Source organism: Lygodium microphyllum, chromosome 9, assembly GCF_053477565.2.
Source record: "Lygodium microphyllum isolate KBCC chromosome 9, Lygodium_microphyllum_v1.1.10, whole genome shotgun sequence".
NCBI classification, from domain to species: domain Eukaryota; kingdom Viridiplantae; phylum Streptophyta; class Polypodiopsida; order Schizaeales; family Lygodiaceae; genus Lygodium; species Lygodium microphyllum.
In genome coordinates this window covers 163,178,750-163,198,361 of record NC_141143.1, presented here as the reverse complement: position 1 = coordinate 163,198,361, position 19,612 = coordinate 163,178,750, and the positions used below count along the sequence as shown (strand labels likewise).

At 38.5% G+C, this 19,612-nt stretch overlaps 1 protein-coding gene across 3 annotated transcripts in view; it reads left to right on the top strand.

Moving 5' to 3' along the window:
• Positions 1–19,067: 19,067 nt before the first annotated feature.
• The window catches only part of LOC148031820 (FAD-dependent oxidoreductase family protein), a 44,206-nt gene continuing 43,661 nt past the window's right edge, over positions 19,068–19,612 (top strand). For 2 of the 3 annotated variants that reach the window (XM_087685496.1, XM_087685495.1), the window contains exons 1-2: positions 19,069–19,298; positions 19,379–19,436. Coding sequence is in view for 1 of the 3 variants with exons in the window: in XM_087685494.1 (XP_087541620.1) it covers positions 19,096–19,298; positions 19,379–19,436 (261 nt within the window). In the remaining 2 variants the exon portion in view is untranslated. Of the gene's footprint in view, positions 19,299–19,378; positions 19,437–19,612 lie in introns of all 3 variants that reach the window. The other variant, XM_087685494.1, reaches the window with a different exon arrangement.

Sequence of the window (19,612 nt, the reverse complement as noted above, 5' to 3'; positions counted from 1 at the left end):
ACAGGTCCATCTACCTACAAAATCAAAGCTGCATTCTTAGGAACTCTATAATGGAATTAAAAAATGTGTGGGGGCTAGAAATTAACATTGGACCATATAAGGAAAAGCATAATTTTTTGGTTGCACCTTTATAATCTGTTGATATGATATTAGGCATGCCATGGAGACATCGATTTAATCTTGTATTGATTATGATACTCATTCGATGCATATCCAGCATGCATGTCAATCTCTTTTTCTAGAAGGACTAACCAAAAGTGAATTTCTTCCATTAATCAGTCACACTCAAGCTAAGTGTGCTATTTGTAAGCAATTAAAAGCATTTCTTGTGCTCATTAACGAAGTCAAAGCTGTTAAGTCTAATTTAACTACAATATTTAAAAAAATTATTAATAAAATTTTTTAATTGTTTTTCCTCTAACTTACCTCTTCAACGACCACCTTCACGACCCGAGGATCATTAAATAGATCTCATACCTGGCAGTCGACGTCCCTGTAAGGCTCAACCAAATAGAGCAAAAGAAATTCAAAAAGAAGTAGAGGAATTATTGAACCACAAATTAATCAAACCCGCCAGCTCTCCTTTTGGAGCACCTGTTCTTCTAGTGAAGAAAAAGGCAATCAACCTCCTTGTAAGGCTCCTTATAGTCACAACCAAATAGAGCAAAAAGAAATTCAAAATCAGGTACAGGAATTACTAAACCATAGATTAATCAAATCCACCAGCTCTCCTTTTGGAGCACCTGTTCTTTTGGTCAAGAAAAAGAGCCAAACTTATCGTATGTGCATTGACTACAAAGCTTTAAATAAAATCACTATCAAAAGTTGATATCCAATGCCTTGTGTAGATGATCTTTTAGATAAAATTCAAGGGGTAACTATCTTCAGCACAATCGATCTTAAGTCTGGCTATCACCAAGTTCACATGGCTCCAAAACTGACATTTATAAAAGTGCTTTTAAAACTCAATTTGGCCACTACAAATTTTTAGTAATGCCCTTTGGCCTTACTAATGCCCCCACAACTTTTAGTAGAATGATGATTCAAATATTTTTGAAATTTCAACATTGTGTTGTTTTATTTTTTGATGACATACTTGTGTTTAAAAAAAGTGAAAAAGAGCATGGAGAGCATTTATCTTTAGTTTTCCATTTGTCGAAACAAAATCCGTTATATGTAACCCAGAAAAGAGTGCATTTTTCCAATTAGAAATTGAATATTTAGGTCACATTAACTCTGCAAAAGGTATACAAGTTGATCCGAGGAAAATTGAAGCCATCAACACATGGCCTAAACCAAGAAATCAGCATGAAGTTCGATCATTTTTAGGTCTATTAAGTTTTTTATCGCAAGTTTGTTCGTAATTTTTCATTACTTGCTTTGCAACTGTCTATGTTATTGAAGAAATGTCTTGTTTTCTGTTGGGGTGAAAGCCAACGACGTTCTTTTAATTTGTTAAAGCATGCACTAACACATGCACCTATCTTACAACTTCTTGATTTCAATATACCATTTTTCCTGGTTGTTATTGACGCTACTGGTTCTAGTATTAGTGTTGTATTAATGCAAGATGATCATCCAATTGCACATTCTAGTTGCAAATTCAAACCATCTGAATTGAAGTATAGTACTTACGATAAAGAACTCTTGGTTGTCGTACATGCATTAAAAATCTAGAAACGTCATTTAATGGGTTCTGAATTTTTAATAAAGAACTCTTGGCTGTTGTACATGCATCAAAATTTTGGAAATATTATTTAATGGGTTGTGAATTTTTTATAAAACCAAATCAACAAAGTATTAAACATCTTCTATCTCAACCTCAAATTTCTAATAGACATATCTAATGGGTCTCTTTTATTCAGTCTTTTCATCCTTTAATTCAATACCACCTTGAATAAGAAAATATCATAGTTAATGCTTCCAGCCATAAACCTTCCATGAATAATATTTAAGTTCTTTCTATGTCTTCTCTATATCCTATGAAAAATACTTACTTACATAATCCTAATTTTCATTATGCTTGGTTGTGTTCATCACAAAACCAATGGATTCCTATTACTAAATTTTTCATCTTTGATGGATTCCTTTTCTATGAGAAACACTTATGTGTTACTCAGCCTTTTCACAATTTTGTCCTTCAAGAAATCCATATTCCACCTTACATGGCTCATCATGGTATAATTTCTCCTCTTTAAAATCTAACTAAAGATTTTTATTGGCCTTGTATGAATCCTAATGTTTCTTCCTTTGTTTTTGAGTGTCTTATTTGCCAATAGATTAAAAGACATCACGGTAAACAATATGGACTTTTAATGCCTTTGACTATCCTTAACTGCCCTTGGGAGCAAATCTTAATGCATTTTATTACATGTTTACCAACCATTTCTACTCAAAATAATATGCTTTGGATTGCTACTGATAGTTTTAGTAAACAAGCATGTTTTATTGCATGCAAGAAAACTCTCACTACTTCACAAGCTACCAATCTTTTTCTTAAGCATATCTTTGTACACCATGGTCTTTCTAAAGTCATTGTCTGTGATTGTGATCCCCATTTTTGTAATAATTAATGGGTGACTTTGTTTTCTAATCTTGATACTAAAATTGATTTCAGTTCAACCTTTCATCTTGATACTAATGGGGAAACTGAAGCTACCAATAGTACCATTCTTGATTTAATTCATGCCTACACTATCTCTTCACCAAGCACAATATGGGATCAACATTTACATCTATTACAAATTTGCATATTATAATACATCTCATTCTACCACACACAATGCACCATTTGAAATTATTTATGGTCGTAAAATGCCACACCGACATTTTGTTTAACTTAGAAAGTACCAATTGTTGATGATATGGTGCATAATCATTCCACTATGGACCATTTAGAGTTCTTCATTATATCAATGCTAATGCTTTCAAATTAGAATTACCTGCACATTGGAAATTTCTATAAGTCTTCTCCGACAATTTCAATGTTCACTTTTTGATCCTATTTATAACTCTCCACATTTGCTTGAAGATGAGCATGAAATTCTAATTCCTACATCTATTATTGATATTGACTATATGACCATCTGTACTAGCAATCCTTATCCCTGCTATCTTGTAAAATTTCAAAATCATCATGTTGAGATTGCTTAGTGGATGCCTACACGTGCTTTACGTGCTTATCCAAATTTGTTGACTCCACATCCACCCACTAGCAATCGAGGTCAATTGCTATCCCACCTTGGGGGTATGTTGCCAAGAGGCACCTACACGAGGGGATAAGCGCCTTAAATGGTTCTCCATCAGTGCATGGCACGTTCTTAAGAGTGAATCGTGCATGTTGATGGGATGAGTGCCTTAAATGGTTCTTCGTCAGTGCGGGGCACATCCTTAAGAGCGAATTATTTTCCTATTGGGCGAAAGGTCAATGGGGACACCTATCCTTCTCGGGCATGAGACTTGAAGGTGTGAACGTGGATGAAGCCGTCTGTGGGTGATGCCATGACATCCACATCACAAGTATTAATGTCTACGTGTTTTAATTAGTTAATGGAATTCCAACGATTTTATGCTTTATTATGGCTAGCTGCTTTAATTTAGTTAATTATTTTACTACATGATTTTTTGAATTTTTGACAACTGATGTGTAGAGCAGATAAAAATTGGATATGCACGGTACACCAAAAGTTAATCCAAATAATTCTTCCTTGATTTATTTAATAAGACACACTGCCATTTAGCCTATGGCGTGCACACAACCCTTTTGTAAATATTTATTGATATTCTAGATTTAAGAGAGATATGGTGAATATATTTCATAAATATTTTATGGCTCTAGATGCCAGTGGGTTAGGAACAACTTGCAACCATCAATTTAGTCAACTCAAACTCTTTTCACCTAAAGAGTGATGTAAAGGGCCAACTTTAGGCAAAGTAAGATTCAATTTAATATCATAAATATGTACATGGAAAAGCAGCCCACTCCATGTATGGGGGAAGATTACACCAAATTGTGTGTCGTTCAATTTTCTCCACTTTTTATTTTCTCTATTTTGAATTTTATTGAGTGGTGCAAGTCTTTTTGTGAGAAAAAGAGAGAGGGAGGGAGCTTCTTTTGTTTGCTGAGTGATTGCAGCTATGTGTGCATCTCACATCCGATCTGCACAATAATGTAGGTGATTCCACATTTGGGACATCTTTGGTCAACTTTATTCTCATGGGATTGATTCTATTTTTGAGAGCTTTGGGTGGATATGTGACTTCTCGCAAGTCAATAGGCAACAGTTTCTCAAGACTGAATCATGCCTCGCCCACTACCTCTTCCTAACATCATGATTGGTATTAGGTGTGATAGCCCATAAGGATTACATTCCCTTCTTTGTCATAAGAGATATATGAATTGGCGTAATCCTCTTCCTCAACTAGCTCTTCAACATAGGGCATTGGGGCATCATTAGGATGGTGAGTTATGATCAAGCTAGGTGGTTGTGGGATGTCAAATGGGTTGATATCGGCTTAAGGAGTTGCTAATATATGGTTTGGTGGAGCAAGTAAAGCCAACTACTACTTGTTGATTTGGTATACTTCCCATTCCAATCAATAGAGTTTGGGCTATCTAAACTCCTATACTAGTGAGCAAGTCTATGTGATCAAGGAGCTTGAGTTGGACAAGGTTTGTGACAGTGTCATGGGATGACCTTGATGTCCCCATGTTCAACAACATTGCTAAAAGTCTTAGTTCCTTGATCCTTGCGAGCCATGAGTTTTGCTTCCAATTTCTCATTTGTGAGTCTTGCATAGTCAAAGTGTCCTATTGTAACTTTCAAAGACTCCAAGACTTGTCATGGAAGAGTAGCAAGAAATGAAGCCTCATTCATTGTGCTTGGCTTGTGGTCTTATGTTTCTCAATTGACTAACTCAATCACTCGATCAATGAGAACCTTGAGTTGTGTGGTTTCGAGGATTGAGCTCCAACTATATTGGACTCACAGTTTGATGCAATAGTAGTTGGATTGGGCCTCAAGTTCCTCTCCTTTTTGGTAGTTGGGATCACCTTATTACTTCTCAAGCAAAGGTTGGTGTCTTATTATGTATACTAGTGCTAGGTAGTGAGTGTGGTGGATGATGGTGGATGCATGTGAATGATTGCAAGTTTGTGTATGTGTAGAAGAGGGTTAGTGAGTGTGCCCTAATAGGTGGGTGAACTAGAATTTGCACTAGGGTGAGTGATTGTGAGTGTGATAGCTAGTGTGCATGGTGCAGGATGTGTGCATGCAAAGGTTAATGCGGTGCGTGTAGGGAGTGGGAATGCTAGGGCTAGTGACTGCACAAGAGACCTATCTACGTCTTCAAGTGCAAATGAGGGCTCAAGCACAATAATTGATCCCAAATATGCTAACATGATGTGCACAAGTACCTAGTGCCCAAGAGGTTTTAGACATATGTGTGTGCGACTAACCTAATGTGTTTACATGACTAACCTAGTGTATATTTAACCTACAACAATAACCCAAGTGTATGTACTAGATAAGTGTGTGATTATCCTATTGTATGCGTGAAACTAACCTATTGTGAGTAAAAGATTAACTTATTTGTATGACTACCCTAAGTGTAATCTATCTTGTAGTGTGACTAACGTAACATAAGTGCGATCGTGACAATGTGTTTTACGGTGTGACTAAACTAATGTGTGGATCATGAACTTAAACGGTCAACTAACTTTAAAAAACGTGACTAGCCTAGCGTGTGTGCCTAATCCTATTTGTGACTAACCTAGTTGAGTGACTCACTAACCTTAGTTGTGTATTACTACCCTAATATGTGACTGACCCGGTTACCGACGACAAAATCCGACTTGAGGACGATAGTTGACTAGCACCAGTCAACGAAAAGTGGTTGACCAATTGGTAGCGACTCGACAGAGACTCGGTGATGGTGGTCTATCAACTCGACGATGATCATGGAGTCCGGACCCCACAATGGCTGAGGATAGATATACATAAGGGGCCCGCCATGCCCCTTTACGTGTAGGTCTTTCCAACCGGAAACGCCGGTTTTCAAAAGCGGGAAGTTTTTTCTCAATTTCTTGCATTAAAAATCTTAAGACACTCATACTTGTACAAAGACATACGTAGGCACAATGGAAGCATGGCTCAGAGCGGTGCAGCAACATGCATGATCGATACCCAAAGAGAGCAAGCCAGGCTACTATGAATCGCTCACTTTTAGGGGCCTTTTTGTTCTCAGGTTACCTATTCACATCACATCTCAGACCATCTAGATGCAATGATAGTTCCAAAGAGTGGGCGAGATTCACGCTGCTGCCAAGTAGCCTTAAGGAGTCGGGAAATATTGATGAGAAATTCTATGACAAAAATTATAGATTAGCTATTAGAGCAATTATTGCTTTTGAGTTATTGATGCAACGTGCTTGAAAGGGGTGTGGGAGGCCAGGGGGCCTCCCACTGTCAGAGTGTAACAACGGAAGCATCCAGAGAATGAGAATGAGAATGAATCAGAGACCAGAGATATGCGATGGACGATGATTATATATTTAGGAGAAGATACATGCTCTTAATAACAAGTGGTTCTCATGATATGAACCGGTACAAGTGGCTCTTCAATTTGGATTTTATGATCCATTTTACACCAACACCCCCCTTTGGATCAAAAAATCCATTAAAGGGGTGAGGTACATTATTGATCCTACTGCATTGCATGATGTAGTGCCTATATGGTATTGAAATGTACTTTTTTTTGTCTACTAAATAGTAGAGGTGCGAAAAGAAAAAGATTACAGTCGATAGCTTTATACAAGGTAGCTATGACTTTACATTGATTAGCTGGGATCGATAAAAAAATGATGGAATGTTGTGAGTTGTTGTAGGCTCTTCATTTTAAAGCGTGGCTTCAAGTCGTACACGCATGACTTGATGATCATTGTTGAATGTCAAGGTCGAACTTTTGCATCAACAGCATCACCAAATCTTCCCCCCTTTCGACCTTGACATGAGAAGAATGAATGGCTGCATGTAGAAGAATTCATTTGGGAAGGGTTGTCAAAAATGATCACCATCAAGGAGAAGATGTACGCCCATTCCACAAGTGGAGTAGTATAGCGAACATCCACTGCTACATGAGAGGCGAGATCGATGAGGGAAACCACATCAATAGGAACAGAGATGCCATAATCGTGATCAGCTTGAGAAGCAACATTCAAGACAGCAACAGCATTGTCATCATCCTTATGAATATCGGTAGCAGCAACAATTAGGTCAGAGTAAGAGGCACCAAGATCTGTATCAGCGTCTTGCACAAAATGATGCCAGGAGGCATATTCCACGGTGGATTCCGTGAGGTTTTACGGTGGATTCCGTAAACTTAGATGACCGGGGCTCATACGCAAAGAGGATTCTTTGTGCGAGAAGTTGATGGGGACGCCTGTCCTTTTCGGGCGTTTCATTAATTTAGTGTGTACATGGGTGATTCCATAGCGGATGATTCCGCAAAATGCATATTAAATTAATAAACGTTTATGAGTTTAGAGTGCGCACTCGTAATAAATTAAGGTTAGGATTTATTTCTAACCAGTTGATTTATTTATGTAGCTGAAGACTGCTAGGTATTCACTTTTATCGGTTTAATTGTGTTATTTTACTAACGATTGTGAATGCTTCAGTTGATGTGTAGAGATAGCAGCAGTGGCGGAGGAAAGCATTGGAGTCTAGTGGGTTTTCGACTTTTGGACTATATTTTGATAGGCGCCACGCCTATATTTTGTTATGTCTATAGAGACATCGATTATTTATTATTATTTTGTATGCGCTTATGCGCCTGGATATATTATTTCTATTTGGACATTGAGATTGGGCGTGCCAGACTCTTTGGGCACCGTCCATTAGCTTTATTTTCTTATTTTTGGTAGAAAGCAAACTCAAAAGCTAAAAGCTTGTCATATTTTTGTAATTGGGCTATTTTTGAGCGAAAAGATTGGAAATATATATTAAATACATGCTTTGTGAAGCGCTCACACAAGGCATGGGGGAGATTCAACCCAATTTGTCTCTTGTCTCATGTCGTGCTTGCTTTTACATTGGTTTTTGTGCTAAAAAGTAGAGTACTTTGTTCTTGGGGACCTTTGGGAATTCACTACGTGAGCTACCTGCGTCCGATCTGCGCACCAGTGGTATCAGAGCGGAGCAGAGATCAAGGGCTTCCAATCGCTACCAATCTCGGGCGAAGGCGGAGCTCCAGGAACAAACGGCCTCTACAGTCAATCTCGTCGCGAACCGTCGATACATGCAGACTTCTGGCGATCAAGAACCCCTGTTTCCACTCTCAGATCGCGAAGGACCACTCTCTGTCAGCGGAGGACCACTCCCTCAACTCCATGAACAAATCGTGATAAAACAGTGAGAAATCTCTAATCTTCTTCATTAAAAAGCTTAGTTTTAAGCTTGAGAAGCTTATAAGCTTCATAATCGTCAAATCGGTGGCAAGAGGAGGACCCCCGAAAAATCGCGCGAAGAAAAAAAACGGCCCCCCCCCCCTCACGATCAGAAAACGGCGCCTTCTTCTTAAGCTTATTAAGCTTAAGCTTAATAAATTAAGCTTAAGTCATCAAGCTACTCTCAAGTCAGACAAGGCAGAGAAGTCTGTAAACTCCGGGTCCTGCGCTCCAGAAGTCAAGTTCAGCAAGTCACTTGGAATCAAGTCCTGCAAGTTCTGCAAATCAGCTAAGTCTAGCAAGTTCACAACCCTGCAAGTCTGCTAAGTCTGCAACTCTGTAAGTCAGACTAAATCAGAACTGACTAACGCTCGAAACTCCTAGAAGACTTGTTCGTTTGCAAAAACTCAGAACTGGAAAGTTGTTCGCAGCAAGCTGTTTTACCTATTTGCAAGCTCGTTGAAGTACTTTCAGCAAACGGAGACAGAAATATTTTAGAATTTCTGAAAATTGAAGAAGAAAATACCCAAAAATACATAGCCTTGTAACCCCAAATTTGAGCTACGCTCATCCCGCTAACTGATTTTGAGTGAGAAAGGTTTGTTGAGTTTTACAGGATGACTACCCCACATATGGATGATCCTATGGCTGAAGACGATCTACCCGAGCCTACCATGGAACAAAAGCTGGATCTTATCATGCTGCAATTGGACGAAGAGCGAAGAGCTAGGCAAGCCTTGCAAGCGCAATTGACAAAGCTACAAGGAGCGTCCACTGATAAAGAAGAACCCCAAGCTGAAGATCTGATTCGCCGTACCATCGACGCCACTCTTGAAGCACAAACCATTCGCAAGGAATCCAAGATAAGTAAACGAAGTTTCAAGTTTCGCACTTTCAATGGCATAAGAGAAGGAAAGACTGTTTTATCATTCATTAGCCAGTTTGATGACTATTTCCATGAGGAAACTTATCCTGAGAATAAAATCAAGTGTGTTACTAATCATCTGATAGATAGAGCATCACTTTGGTGGACTGTAGTCCGCAAGAGCATAGAATGTCCTGCTACATGGGAAGATTTTAAGAAGAAGTTCATGCAAAATTTCCTTCCACCGCAATTTCATGAGAAGGCAATCAAGCAATGGGATTTACTTCAACAGCGCGATCGTGAGCCTATTCCACAGTATACAGAGCATTTTTGGAATGCACTCCTACAGTTACGCATGCTTGAAGACGTACCAGAGACGACACATAAGCGGAAGTACATGTCTGGACTTCTTGGACATTACTACGCTGAGGTGAACATGTTCAAGCCTGCTACCCTTGAAGATGCCATCTCCTTAGCTCACGACACTGAAGATAAGTTACGTGGAAGAGATCGACGACCACAGCCATTCCAAGCAAACGGTAATTATGGATCTAAACAATTCAATTCCAATTTCAGAAGGTTTAATCCAGGTCGTTTCTCATCACCATCTTTCCGCAAGAATTGGCCTAAACCACCTGCATTACCATCCACTGTCAATCCAAATCCTAAGCCTATTCCACAAGCAAATCCAAATATACCCAGACTCCCAGCCATTGCAAATAATGTGACCAAAGCTAAGCCCATCGTATGCTACAAGTGCCACCAGCCAGGCCATCTCGCAGCAAATTGTCATTCAAAGAAGCCATCAGCACATATCAACTACCTTGGAGCTATGGACGAGGACGAGCATGAGGATATGCCGGATTTCACTGAAGAAGAAGATGATCCTACTACTACTTCCGACACTTTACCAGGTATGCCTAATTCACATTCATTGTTGACTATGAAATGTATGGTGCATGGAAAAGAAAGAATTATATTGAATGATGACGGTAGTACGCATGATTTTATTTCAGCAAAATTGGTAAAGGAATTGAAATTGCATACTGTACCTACGCACTATCGCATAAAAGCTGCATTTTTAGGCACTAGGTACAATGGCACACAAGAAGTTCAAGATCTAGAAATTCAAATTGGTCCATATATTGAAAGAAGAAATTTCTTAGTTGTCCCATTACAGTCTAGCGACATTATTCTAGGAATGCCATGGAGACATCAACATAATCCCAATATAGATTATTCCACACACACAATGAATATTAATTTTCAAGGAAAATCTATTACATTATTTGGTATGCATGCATCTCATATGTTTCCACTGCTTTCGCATGCTCAAGCAAAACGTGCACTACGCAAGAATACTAAATCATATCTCATTTGGGTGAATGAATTGCACGCAAAAGAAACTCATATGCACCCTAGGCATAAGGAATTTCTTGCATATTTTAAGGACTGTTTTGCAGAAGACCTACCACCAGGTTTACCTCCATCACGTCCAGAAGACCATAAGATTGACCTAATACCTGGCACACAACCACCTTGCAAAGCCCCATATAGGCACAATCAAATAGAGCAAAAAGAAATCCAGACTCAAGTAGAAGAATTACTAAATAGAGGTTTAATTCGACCTAGCAGTTCTCCATTCGGTGCACCTGTGCTCCTAGTCAAGAAAAAGAATAATACTTATCGTATGTGTATTGACTACCGAGCATTAAACAAGATCACTGTAAAGAATAGGTATCCTATACCTAGAGTTGATGACCTTATGGACAAACTGCAAGGATCTTCTATATTTAGTAAAATTGACCTTAAATCTGGATATCATCAGGTGAGGTTAGATAGATCCGACATATTTAAGACTGCATTCAGGACACAGTTTGGCCATTACGAATTCTTAGTTATGCCATTTGGATTAACTAATGCACCTGCTACTTTCAGTAGAATGATGAACCGTATTTTTCTAAAATATCAATATTGTGTGATTGTTTTCTTTGATGATATTTTAGTGTTCAGTCAAAGTGAAAAAGAGCATTATGAGCATTTATCATTAGTTTTTCAATTACTGAAAGAAAATCAATTGTTTGCAAATCCTGACAAGAGTGAATTCTTTAAGACAGAAATAGAATATTTAGGTCATATTGTATCAAAAGAAGGAATTAAAGTTGATCCTAAGAAAATTGATGCAATATTGCATTGGCCTATTCCTAAAAATGTACATGAATTACGCTCATTCCTTGGTCTTGCTAGTTTCTATAGGAAGTTTGTACGTAATTTCTCATTACTTGCTTTACCACTGACCAAACTTCTTAAGAAAGGCATTGTTTATCAATGGACTGAAAACCAACAGAAATCCTTTGATTTACTCAAACGTGCATTGACCAATGCCCCTGTCCTACAATTGCCTGACTTTAACAGACCATTCTTTCTAGTTGTGACCGATGCTAGCGGATCAGGAATAGGAGCCGTGCTAATGCAAGACAACCATCCAATAGCATATTCTAGTTCTAAGCTGAAACCCTCTGAGCTCAAATATTCCACCTATGACAAGGAACTCTTAGCAGTTGTCCAAGCATTGAAACAATGGAAGCATTATTTAATGGGTTCAGAATTTATGATAAAGACTGACCAGCAAAGCATTAGACATCTACTTAGCCAACCCCAAATTTCTGACCGTCATATCAAATGGGCTTCATTCATTCAAAGTTTCCATCCTATCATTCAATACCAACCTGGAAAAGAAAATGTAGTTGCTGATGCATTGAGTAGAAGACCTGCAATTCATAACATTTCTATCATATCTTTTGATTCTTTGATTGCTATGAAAGACACATATCACCAGGATATTACTTTTCATTCTGATTGGCAAAAATTAGTTCAAAATAATTTCATTCCTGTTGATTCATTGTCATATAATGATGGATTCATGTTCTTTGAAAAGAGACTGTGTGTTACTATTCCATTCCGATCTTTTATCTTGAATGAAATTCATTGTCCTCCATATCAAGGTCATAGAGGTATCATTTCTACATTACGCATGTTAACTGAAGATTTTTATTGGCCGCATATGGATGCAGATGTATCTAATTTTGTTTCTGAATGTCTGATTTGTCAAAGAATAAAGAGACATCATGGTAAACAGTATGGATTATTAATGCCTTTATCTATTCCATCTAAACCTTGGGAACATATATCTATGGATTTCATTACTGGCTTACCAAATACTAAATCTAACCATGACATGATTTGGACAATTGTAGATAGATTTAGTAAGCAAGCATATTTCATTGCATGTAAGAAAACTTTAACAGCATCACAAGCAGCACAGTTATTTTTGAAAATAATTTTTACTAACCATGGATTGCCGAAAGTGATTATTTCAGATAGAGATTCTAGATTTTGTAATAATTTTTGGATTACACTGTTTGCAAATCTAGGCACAAAGATTGATTTTTCATCTGCATTTCATCCAGAAACAAATGGACAAACAGAAGCCACAAATAGCACTATTTTAGATCTTTTACGTGCATACACTATCTCTAAACCTCAAACATGGGATACTCATTTGCATTTATTACAATTTGCTTACAACAATACACCGCACACATCTACAAAGAAAGCACCTTTTGAAGTTATTTATGGACATAGATTATCTACACATGTTGCCTCTTTGTCTAATAGAATACAAAGTGCCGATGATATTGCTGTTATGCATAACACTATTTTTGATGAGGTAAAGGATATGATTGCTAAAGCCCAACAATCATATACCAAACAAGCCAACAAGAAAAGACAAGCCATGAATTTCAAAGTTGATGATTATGTTTGGCTTAGAATAGAAAAGCGTAGACTGCAAAGTGTAGATAGACATCCAGTAGTCAAATTAGCCCCTAGATTCTACGGACCATTTAGAATCATTCATAAGATTAATGACAATGCATTCAAGTTAGAACTGCCATCCCATTGGAAAATTCATAATACATTTCATATTAGTTTATTGAGACCATTTAGAGGACAATTACCTATCCACCCTGTCTATGAAAACCCACCTTTGCTAGAAGAAGAAACTGAAATACTTGAACCAGAAGCCATTATAGACACTGACTACATGACCACTAGAACTGGCCGAAGGTATTCTAGATATCTAGTAAAATTTAAGAACCATCCTGTAGAGGAAGCACAATGGATGCACGCTAGAGACCTAAATGCTTTCCCCACTCTGTTAGCTCCACATTGAGCTAATAGCAATTGAGGTCAATTGCTATCCCACCCCGGGGGTATGATGCCAGGAGGCATATTCCACGGTGGATTCCGTGAGGTTTTACGGTGGATTCCGTAAACTTAGATGACCGGGGCTCATACGCAAAGAGGATTCTTTGTGCGAGAAGTTGATGGGGACGCCTGTCCTTTTCGGGCGTTTCATTAATTTAGTGTGTACATGGGTGATTCCATAGCGGGTGATTCCGCAAAATGCATATTAAATTAATAAACGTTTATGAGTTTAGAGTGTGCACTCGTAATAAATTAAGGTTAGGATTTATTTCTAACCAGTTGATTTATTTATGTAGCTGAAGACTGCTAGGTATTCACTTTTGTCGGTTTAATTGTGTTATTTTACTAACGATTGTGAATGCTTCAGTTGATGTGTAGAGATAGCAGCAGTGGCGGAGGAAAGCATTGGAGTCTAGCGGATTTTCGACTTTTGGACTATATTTTGATAGGCGCCACGCCTATATTTTGTTATGTCTATAGAGACATCAATTATTTATTATTATTTTGTATGCGCTTATGCGCCTGGATATATTATTTCTATTTGGACATTGAGATTGGGCGTGCCAGACTCTTTGGGCACCGTCCATTAGCTTTATTTTCTTATTTTTGGTAGAAAGCAAACTCAAAAGCTAAAAGCTTGTCATATTTTTGTAATTGGGCTATTTTTGAGCAAAAAGATTGGAAATATATATTAAATACATGCTTTGTGAAGCGCTCACACAAGGCATGGGGGAGATTCAACCCAATTTGTCTCTTGTCTCATGTCGTGCTTGCTTTTACATTGGTTTTTGTGCTAAAAAGTAGAGTACTTTGTTCTTGGGGACCTTTGGGAATTCACTACGTGAGCTACCTGCGTCCGATCTGCGCACCACAAAAACAGCAACAATCATCAGGGCTGCAAGTGCAACATTAGCATCGTAATATTGATCATTATCAGATATTTCTTATTCTGCTTCATTTGTTGCAGTTACATTAGATGTCAGAGAGAAGGCATCAATCATGTGATCAGAGGGGTAGTTTGCATCTTCTTCGTCACCTTCTTTACTATGATAATTGATTGTGGTAGCATCAAAATTAAGAAAATTCAATTCATGATTAGAGCTAAACTAAATAGCAAAAAACTTGATGTGGAGCATGACATGCTTGAGGCCTTGGACACTTTAAAGGGGGGGATTGCAAAGAATTACCACATACAAAGGTTCACGTCATGGAGACACTAGTAAACAAGAAACTTAATGGACATTAGGAATGTTTTTGGAAAGCACCTATGGAGGAGATGCATGGTAGATGATGATACTGTGAGTAATAGCCTCCAACATGGACTTGCAACTTGCAAGAAGCAATTGAAGGTGCAAGATAGAAATAATATGTCCTAGCCAGTAGAGGAGATTAAAGAATTAATGATCCATGTAGAGCAAAAAACTAAATTATTCGAAGAAGTAGTCAAATAAATGAAGGCAAACACTAAAGAAAATACAAAATGGATAGAGGTGGTCAAAAACGAAAAGAAACTCCTACAAACAAGATAGAAGTTATGAATGAAACTTTGAAAGAAGAAGTTGGAATGCAAGCCTCGTCTTAGTTTGTGAGAACAAGGTCTTAGTAAGAGACGTGTGTGTTGGCTTTGGGGCTATGTAAATTGAGTATAAGAGCTTGAAGACATTGAAACGAGAGAATATGCATAAAACATGTTTTGATATTTAGTGCTTTGAGTCAAGTCCAACACAATAACTTGATCTCAATCATTTTATTTTAAATCAATAGAAACTAAGGCGTCTTTGGATTTTGGGCAATGACAGATTCGAACCACACAAACGAGGCACTCATCATCCTCCTTGCAAAGGTGATCTAATTTCTCTTGCATTTTCTCCTTCTTCTTCTTTTCAAGAACTAGATAAAGGATGTAGTGCTCTTTTGTATGCTCATGTTTGCCTTTGTGATTATGATAGCTACTACTTAATGAAGGGTTTTTCTTGCACCAAGAGTTGCCAAACCCATCATCGATCAGCTATAGCTGAGAGCATGGATGCATTGCCATGTCCATTTTGGAGACCCCCATTTGCTACAAGGCAACCAAAGTTTGGTGAGCCAAACGGAGGGCATGAGACTTCAAATGCACATCCAAGGGCTACAAAAATGATATCCATGATGCTAGAAAGAGTACTTACCACATATCTCTTGCACTTTTGTAAAAGTGGCAAACAATTCATTTGCATTATCTACCACGTGACCACTCTCATCGCCATCATGCAAGACAAAGTGAAAGTTAGGACGCAACACCAAACTGCGTCTATGAAAAACATCACATTGAAACTCACTTGGAGCAGGCTCATGTGATGGTGACATGGAAGTATCCAACATTGTGGGGTTGTGTCCGCCCACATTTACAAAGCCATGACCTGCATGAAACACCGTTAGTACCCTAATGCAACACTACAATTGTTGTGTAAAGGTGAATTCTCACTTGATGGCCTTGCATATGTGTGATTGCACATATCCAAAGATGCACCTAGCAATGTTGTAGGCTCAAGGACATGGGACATCAACATTCGCATTTGGTGTTTGCATATGTTTCCCTTCATTTACCCATGTGCACAAGCAACGTGCCCACTTGCAATCGGCATTGAGCATTGTATATCAAGCATTAGCCTTACTTTGGCTCTTGACCTTTGCATCATTCTTGTTATTGCCCCATACTATTACATGCTCCTTGGGAATCTTCTTTGCCCATTCATAATAGTTGACCACAACATCCATAATATTAAAGTTTTGCTTGAAACTTTGCCTCTTTGAGCATATATTAATACAATAAGAAAGAGTGACATGGATCAAGAAGCTATTGCAGGAGTCAATCCATGTGTCATCCATGCATTGTCTTCCTCCTAATTAAAAATTTGAGATTTCAAAATTCTCCGATAGGACTCGATGCTCTCATTAAGTATCTTAATTGGCATATGGAAGTAGTCTAGTGGCACAAACCCACATTTCTACAACTGCATAACCCAATGCATAAGGGTCAAAAAAACCATTTCCATGTTAGTATCACTATCACACTCAACATGTCACTTACTTACACATCCAAACCATTGCTCCTTAAAGCAAAGAATGAAGGCATCTTCAGATTTGTACTTCTCTATGAAAGAGAGAACAAGTGTAGAAGCTTCTTCCTAAATCGTGTTGGGCCCATCCCACATGCATGTGTTTGTGATGTTCCCCAAACTTTGAAACATCTCAACTCGAACTGATGGATCATGGATCTTTTTAATCGATTACTTTAGCCACCAATGTCATACATGCCATATGCAAAGATACCTCCCTACACGAATAACACTTTATGTCTTTAATGTGAAGTTTCAAAAGAAACAATAGAAGGAGATGGTAGCACTTACTTGATTGCTAGTATTTCTACTTGCACATCATCTACTATAAAGGCGTTTGGTTCCCAAGATTTGTTGTAGTCAAGGATTTCATTTCTAAGGGCCCTCAACCAAGCCTTTATGTCACTAGTACCCACATAACAAAGAGCATCATCAATCCAAATGCTCAACATACGTCATTGTTGCCATGGGTATTCAAGACCTCTAATTGCTAGGAGCAAATGGCATCTTTGTAGATGTTTCACAAGTGTAGTGCCAGCCATGGCACACATTGCCTTTTTGATCCACATGATGGATTTACACATGATTGATTCGACAAATTGTAGGCCATAAGTACAATTGTGAGACAATAAAGTGGCATTGGCAACCTACAAAACGACTCTCTAAAGAGACCCTTCTTTTTCTATATATGATAGATGGAGGACGTTCACATGCATCCTTGGGGTCAAAGGCACACCAATACTTGTGGATTTTCATTTATTTATAAGATACATGTTATACATGTACCTTCTTGATTAATATATTAGTGTAAAGAAACTTATGTGGTTCCGGTAAGGTAGCTATCAATGTTAGGTTGCAAGAGGCTTTGAGCTACATGATGCTTGGTCCATTGCTTCCAAAAATGCCACATTTCCCATTAAAGTTGTGCATCATCAATTTAACCGAGGGGCAGGTTTTGCTCTATCACATTTGTTTCTACCCACTTACACAATTTGTTTACCCCTTCACTTTCCAGTTTACCTCTTTATCTCACCTTCATCTTCTCCAACTTTACTCATTCGTCACCCTTACCTTAACCTATAGCTTTTCCTTCACCCTTTTGGGCACTCAATGATGTTTACTTGCATGTACTCCTCTTCCATTCCTAAAGGTGAAGGTCTATATTATGAGCCTTCTATGTTTGTGTTTTTTGTTTGGGTTATATTGTGTTTTTGTTGGAGTTTTTGTGTTTCTTCTAACTTGAAATTTTTTGTGTTTTATTATTCTATTCTACTTTTTCCAAAAAATCTCTATCTCTTGCTTCTCTTTTCCACAATGTTTTCTAACCTAGCCACATACATTTCAGAGCATGCAAGACATAAGTATGGATGATTGATCCCTAGATCAATCCAATCCATATTTTAGCATCAAGCATCTTATTCCATCACACAAGGAGAACCTCAACAATTGCACCATCCTTGGTCCCAACAACAAAACCAAAATGTTAGATGTTATTAGATAGACTTCTATCGTTTCAGAAGTTGCAACTCTTCATCAACTTGCTATTGGTCCAAAGGGGTAGTTCAACTTTGGGATGAATATTGAGAGTTAGTGTTGGAGATCAATGCTCCATCCCTTAGGTAAATACGTAGGTAATTATTGGCTCTTTGTGAGGCATCCATATGAGAAGAAGGTATTTATGACTAATATATTTACATAGTAGGTTGTGCTCTCAACACCATATGGTGGTGGAGTATAGCCAAATAGCTAGAGACAAACTTTAGAGGGCACTGATATATTGAGAGCATGGCTACATACATGTGTAGACTCATTACTACACTCTATTCTTATTTGGAGGGCTGCCACATCACAATTTGTCCCATTGGACTTCTTGGGAGTAGGTGAGAGAGGAGTGAAGCCTCGAATGAAGCGTATTTGAAAAAGCACACATGTAATGCTCTCTTTGTGGTAAGTTAGTTCCATGGCTTCTGCTAGTGTGATCCTTAGAAAGGTGGTTGCTTTAATGGATGGATATCATTGTCACAGTGGTAAGTTAGTTCCATGGTTTCTACTAGTGTGATCCTTAGAGAGGTGATTGCTCTATGGATGGATATCACTCACTCCATATCCCGGTTGTGCATGCTTCATGATCCCCTTCTCAATTTTTAAAAATGTAATACCACTTCTGGCAGTTTCTTAGACACCCTCACAACATTCCATATACGCAAATCTTAAGATCCATGAGTCGTCTCTCGGATTTGAACCTAATTTCTCTTGCAAACCACACACATACCTTAATGTACGCTACTTTAATCAATGTTGGACTCTTCCTTCTGTTATTGTAGTTCCATGTTCTTTTCTAGCCTTTTGGCTGCATGTGGTACTGGTCTCGGACATTAATTTTATTCACGGGGAGCGGGAAAAAAACATTTAAGCAGATGCCTCATGAGTCATCACCCAAAGGGATGCTGCTGCACGTGATGGTGCTTGGGGCCGAGTGGAAACCGCACGTGTGCGCAGCCTTCTTCGCCAGAGGCGCTTTGGCGCACCCGCTCACCATCACTCCTGCAGCTGCCCGTCTTGCCTCCTCGACCGCCGCATCTGAGTCCGCTTCGACGATCTCTTCAGAGGGCACTCGAAGGTCTGGACACTTGGTTGCTTTTGCGAGTATTTGTTTGTCTACAAGAAAGCAAACGCTTATACTTATCAGCCCCGCTGTAGGTATGCTATCTTGGGAGGTGGTTTCGCGGGCGTCTCGGTGGCATGGCACCTACTTCAGGTACTGTCGTTCTTAAAGTGCTCACTCATGGCTCATCGGATAAACAGTTTAGTGAACTTTTGAGAGAGAGAGAGAGAGCGCTACGTTGTCGTACGATTTCAAAAGGCCGGAGTGACCTGTAAGACCCAAAATATTGCTTACATGTCCATGAATGATGCTTAATTGAAATGAAAATG